The sequence below is a fragment of the Oncorhynchus gorbuscha genome, linkage group LG25 (assembly GCF_021184085.1).
Source record: "Oncorhynchus gorbuscha isolate QuinsamMale2020 ecotype Even-year linkage group LG25, OgorEven_v1.0, whole genome shotgun sequence".
Taxonomy (NCBI): domain Eukaryota; kingdom Metazoa; phylum Chordata; class Actinopteri; order Salmoniformes; family Salmonidae; genus Oncorhynchus; species Oncorhynchus gorbuscha.
In genome coordinates, this window is record NC_060197.1 from 28,467,647 (window position 1) to 28,473,646 (window position 6,000).

Here is a 6,000-nt window from a genome sequence, read left to right on the forward strand (position 1 = left end):
CACACACACACACACACACACACACACACACACACACACACACACACACACACACACACACACACACACACACACACACACACACACACACACACACACACACACACACACACACACACACACACACACACACACACACACACACACATTGTTTGTATGCTCAGCAAAGCTAGACACCAACACCCATCCCTAACCTGACTCATTGGTAAGATATGAAAATGAAGATATTTTCTTGATGCGAAGTAAGAGCCAAAGTAATGAAAAGGTGAGACCAAACACCAGGGATGTGTGATAACAGGATGTACTCCAGTGCTAACCTCTCTACACTGGCTTCCTGTTAAGGCAAGGGATGATTTCATGGTTTTACTGCTAACCTACAAAGCATTACAGGGGCTTGCTCCTACCTATCTTTCCGATTTGGTCCTGCTGTACGTACCTGCACATACCCTACGGTCACAAGACGCAGGCCTCCTTACTGTCCCTAGAAGTTCTTAGTAAACAGCTTATGGAATGGTCTGCCTACCCATGTGAGAGACGCAGACTCGGTCTCAACCTTTAAGTCTTTATTGAAGACTCATCTCTTCAGTAGGTCCTATGATTGAGTGTAGTCTGGCCCAGGAGTGGGAAGGTGAACGTAAAGGCTCTGGAGCGACGAATCGCCCCTGCTGGTCTCTGCCTGGCCGGTTCCCCTCTCTCCACTGGGATTCTCTGCCTCTAACCCTATTACAGTGGCTGTCACTGGCTTACTGGTGCTCTTCCATACCGTCCCTAGGAGGGGTGCGTCACTTGAGTGGGTTGAGTCACTGACGTGATCTTCCTGTCTGGGTTGTCGCCCCCCTTGGGTTGTGCCGTGGCGGAGATCTTTGTGGGCTATACTCTGGCAATGTCTCAGGATGGTAAGTTGGTGGTAAGTTTGGCAAAGTGGGTGGGGTTATATCCTGCCTGGTTGTCCCAGACATGCTGTTTTCAACTCTCTAGAGACAGCAGGAGCGGTAGAGATACTCTCAATGATCGGCTATGAAAAGTCAACTGACATTTACTCCTGAGGTGCTGACCTGTTGCACCCTCTACAACTACTGTGATTATTATTATTTGACCCTGCTGGTCATCTATGAACATTTGAACATCTTGGCCATGTTCTGTTATAATCTCCACCCGGCACAGCCAGAAGAGGACTGGCCACCCTTCAGAGCCTGGTTCCTCTCTAGGTTTCTTCCTAGGTTCTGGCCTTTCCATGGAATTTTTTCCTAGCCACCGTGCTTCTACACCTGCATTGCTTGCTGTTTGGGGTTTTAGGCTGTTTCTGTACAGCATGATGTATCAGCTGATGTAAGAACGCAGAAATGAACGCAGTATTCATACGTACTATACTGACTATGATTATCATCATAGACGATCGATCTGTCCTACTACTCACCGTGTTCTACGGCGTCCCTGAACAGCACCAGGGACATGGGTACCACTCCAGGGGTCAGGTTGTAGTCCTCCAGCTGAGACTCCATGAAACCCTTCAACGTCTTCAAGTCCACTAGATCCTCATACACACGGTGCTCCTTCAGGAAGTCCCCTGAGAGAGAGAGAGACACACGCGCGCAAACACACACACGTAGTTATATTGACATACAAGACGTCTGTGAACAACTCTCGGGAGACAGAGCTGTTGTAATCAATCAACCAACCAACCAGTCTACTAATTACAAACCACTCATTAATCAATACCTAAATCGATCCTTCATCCAGTCCCCTTGTCAATGTACACACACATCCATTCATCACTCAGACTAGTTAAAGAACCATCCATCCCATCCTCCCAGTCCCCTGTATGTGTGTGTGTCTGTGTGTGTGTGATACCGCGAGTGAGCGTTTGTTAGTACCGAATATGGGTGGTTGTTTGTTGGGGCAGATGCTGTGGTAGGTGAGTTCAAACAGAGAGCCTAGTTTCTCAGCCAGCAGCCCTACGAAGGCCTCTGTGTCACTCTGGTCCACCAGACGGTCTGAGAACACCCTGGGGATGGGGAGAGAGGAGACCGGAGGAGTCCGTGCTGCATGTCACGCCAGGCAGACAGAATGTACACAGTATATACTGTAGTGGTAGAGACTATTGTCTCCTTGGGTACAATGAATGCGTCTCTTATCCTATGTCTTATTATAATATATTTAAGCTGCCCCGAGGGGGTGTGGTATATGGCCAATACACCTCGGCTAAGGGCTGTTCTTAGGCACGACGCAACGCGGAGTGCCTGGATACAGCCCTTAGCCCTGGTATATTTGGCCATCTACCACAAACCTCTGAGGTGCCTTATTACTATTTTATAACCGGTTACCAAAGTAAGTAGAGCAGTAAAAATAACTGTTTTGTCAAACCCGTTGTATACCATGACTGACCGCCAATCAGCATTCAGGGCTGGAACCAGCCAGTGTATAACGAGGGATAGAGAGCAGTATACCTGAAGCACTCGTGTATCCACAGTCTGGTGATGCTCTGCTTGGTGTCGTGGAAGTCTCTGTGAGCTCGCAGTAAACCCTGGAACACCTTGACGAGGAGGAGACGACAGCTTATTGACGCACAGAAACACAAGTCCACTGTTAATCTATGCCTAAACCCCAGACACCGAAGACCAGGATTAAGAGAGATTGAGTGAGAGTCGACGCATTCAGTACGACTTGCGCGTGCGCGTGTGTGTGTGTGTATGTCATGTGTGTGTGTGTGTGTGTGTAGCCCCTACCCTGGAGATGTCTCTGAGGTTGAAGAGGTAGTGTATCTTGGCGGGTGTGGGCAGGAAGCGGGCGACGGCAGAGTAGTAGAGTTCCAAGGTGGCCTGAGTCAGGACGGAACCTATAGGCTTCACCTCCTCCTCAAACTCCTGCAGCTTCTGGTTGATCATAGTACCATAGATACGCTTAATCTGAGACTCCTGGAGAGAGAGGAGAGGAGAGGTGAGGTGAGGGAGGGAAGGAAGGAAGGAGGGATGAAAGAGGAGAGCGGGGGTGCAGGAGGAGAGGAAGGGAGAGCACAAGAGCTTCTGAGTGATCATAGTGACGTAGATGTGCTTGATCTGAGACTCTTGGAGAGGGGGAGAGGAGTGAAAGAGGAGTAAACATGTACACCTGACCGAGTTGAGAGAGAGAAAGTGTGAAAATTGATAAGAGAGGCAGGGGAGAGGATAGAGGAAGAGGATGGAGAGAGGATAGAGGAAGAGGATGGAGAGAGGATAGAGGAAGAGGATGGAGAGAGCAGGGGAGAGGATAAAGGAAGAGGATGGAGAGAGCAGGGGAGAGGATAGAGGAAGAGGATGGAGAGAGCAGGGGAGAGGATAGAGGAAGAGGATGGAGAGAGCAGGGGAGAGGATAAAGGAAGAGGATGGAGAGAGCAGGGGAGAGGAGAGGAAGAGGATGGAGAGAGCAGGGGAGAGAGGATAGAGGAAGAGGATGGAGAGAGCAGGGGAGAGAGGATAGAGGAAGAGGATGGAGAGAGCAGGGGAGAGGAGAGGAAGAGGATGGAGAGAGCAGGGGAGAGAGGATAGAGGAAGAGGATGGAGAGAGCAGGGGGAGAGGATAGAGGAAGAGGATGGAGAGAGCAGGGGGAGAGGAGAGGAAGAGGATGGAGAGAGCAGGGAGAGAGGATAGAGGAAGAGGATGGAGAGAGCAGGGGAGAGAGGATAGAGGAAGAGGATGGAGAGAGCAGGGGGGAGGATAGAGGAAGGATGGAGAGCAGGGGAAGAGGATGGAGATGGAGAGAGGGAGAGAGGATAGAGGAAGAGGATGGAGAGAGCAGGGGAGAGAGGATAGAGGAAGAGGATGGAGAGAGCAGGGGGAGAGAGGATAGAGGAAGAGGATGGAGAGAGCAGGGGAGAGAGGATAGAGGAAGAGGATGGAGAGAGCAGGGGAGAGAGGATAGAGGAAGAGGATGGAGAGAGCAGGGGAGAGAGGATAGAGGAAGAGGATGGAGAGAGCAGGGGAGAGAGGATAGAGGAAGAGGATGGAGAGAGCAGGGGAGAGAGGATAGAGGAAGAGGATGGAGAGAGCAGGGGAGAGAGGATAGAGGAAGAGGATGGAGAGAGCAGGGGAGAGAGGATAGAGGAAGAGGATGGAGAGAGCAGGGGGAGAGGATAGAGGAAGAGGATGGAGAGAGCAGGGGAGAGAGGATAGAGGAAGAGGATGGCAGAGGGAGAGAGGATAGGAGGAAGAGGATGGAGAGAGCAGGGGAGAGAGGATAGAGGAAGAGGATGGAGAGAGCAGGGGAGAGAGGATAGAGGAAGAGGATGGAGAGAGCAGGGGAGAGAGGATAGAGGAAGAGGATGGAGAGAGCAGGGAGAGAGGATAGAGGAAGAGGATGGAGAGAGCAGGGGAGAGAGGATAGAGGAAGAGGATGGAGAGAGCAGGGGAGAGAGGATAGAGGAAGAGGATGGAGAGAGCAGGGGAGAAGAGGATAGAGGAAGAGGATGGAGAGAGAGCAGGGGAGAGAGGATAGAGGAAGAGGATGGAGAGAGCAGGGGAGAGAGGATAGAGGAAGAGGATGGAGAGAGCAGGGGAGAGAGGATAGAGGAAGAGGATGGAGAGAGCAGGGGAGAGAGGATAGAGGAAGAGGATGGAGAGAGCAGGGGAGAGAGGATAGAGGAAGAGGATGGAGAGAGCAGGGGAGAGAGGATAGAGGAAGAGGATGGAGAGAGCAGGGGAGAGAGGATAGAGGAAGAGGATGGAGAGAGCAGGGGGAGAGAGGATAGAGGAAGAGGATGGAGAGAGCAGGGGAGAGGAGTGGAAGAGGATGGAGAGAGCAGGGGAGAGAGGATAGAGGAAGAGGATGGAGAGAGCAGGGGAGAGAGGATAGAGGAAGAGGATGGAGAGAGCAGGGGAGAGAGGATAGAGGAAGAGGATGGAGAGAGCAGGGGAGAGAGGATAGAGGAAGAGGATGGAGAGAGCAGGGGAGAGAGGATAGAGGAAGAGGATGGAGAGAGCAGGGGGAGAGGATAGAGGAAGAGGATGGAGAGAGCAGGGGGAGAGGATAGAGGAAGAGGATGGAGAGAGCAGGGGAGAGAGGATAGAGGAAGAGGATGGAGAGAGCAGGGGAAGAGGATAGAGGAAGAGGATGGAGAGAGCAGGGGAGAGAGGATAGAGGAAGAGGATGGAGAGAGCAGGGGAGAGAGGATAGAGGAAGAGGATGGAGAGAGCAGGGGAGAGAGGATAGAGGAAGAGGATGGAGAGCAGAGGATAGAGGAAGAGGATGGAGAGAGCAGGGAGAGAGAGGATAGAGGAAGAGGATGGAGAGAGCAGGGGAGAGAGGATAGAGGAAGAGGATGGAGAGAGCAGGGAGAGAGAGGGAGGAGAGGATAGAGGAAGAGGATGGAGAGAGCAGGGGGAGAGGATAGAGGAAGAGGATGGAGAGAGCAGGGGGAGAGGGGGAAGAGGATGGAGAGAGCAGGGAGAGAGGAGAGGAAGAGGATGGAGAGAGCAGGGGAGAGGATAGAGGAAGAGGATGGAGAGAGCAGGGGGAGAGGATAGAGGAAGAGGATGGAGGGCAGGGGAGAGGATAGAGGAAGAGGATGGAGAGAGCAGGGGAGAGGATAGAGGAAGAGGATGGAGAGAGCAGGGGAGAGAGGATAGAGGAAGAGGATGGAGAGAGCAGGGAGAGAGGATAGAGGAAGAGGATGGAGAGAGCAGGGGAGAGAGGATAGAGGAAGAGGATGGAGAGAGCAGGGGAGAGAGGATAGAGGAAGAGGATGGAGAGAGCAGGGGAGAGGGAGGAAGAGGATGGAGAGAGAGGAGAGAGGATAGAGGAGAGGAGGAGGATGGAGAGAGCAGGGAGAGAGGATAGAGGAAGAGGATGGAGAGAGCAGGGGGAGAGGATAGAGGAAGAGGATGGAGAGAGCAGGGGAGAGAGGATAGAGGAAGAGGATGGAGAGAGCAGGGGAGAGGATAGAGGAAGAGGATGGAGAGAGCAGGGGGAGAGGATAGAGGAAGAGGATGGAGAGAGCAGGGGGGAGAGGAAGAGGAGAGGAAGAG

At 52.4% G+C, this 6,000-nt stretch overlaps 1 protein-coding gene across 2 annotated transcripts in view; it reads right to left on the bottom strand.

The window, feature by feature from the left end:
- Positions 1 to 6,000, bottom strand: part of dnah2 (dynein, axonemal, heavy chain 2) — a 253,765-nt gene that overhangs the window by 63,258 nt on the left and 184,507 nt on the right. For both annotated transcript variants that reach the window (XM_046327988.1, XM_046327989.1), the window contains exons 52-55: positions 2,727 to 2,915; positions 2,448 to 2,533; positions 1,875 to 2,005; positions 1,418 to 1,567 (exon numbers count right to left, since the gene is read on the bottom strand). In XM_046327988.1, coding sequence (XP_046183944.1) covers positions 1,418 to 1,567; positions 1,875 to 2,005; positions 2,448 to 2,533; positions 2,727 to 2,915 — 556 coding nt within the window. The remainder of the gene's footprint in view (positions 1 to 1,417; positions 1,568 to 1,874; positions 2,006 to 2,447; positions 2,534 to 2,726; positions 2,916 to 6,000) is intronic.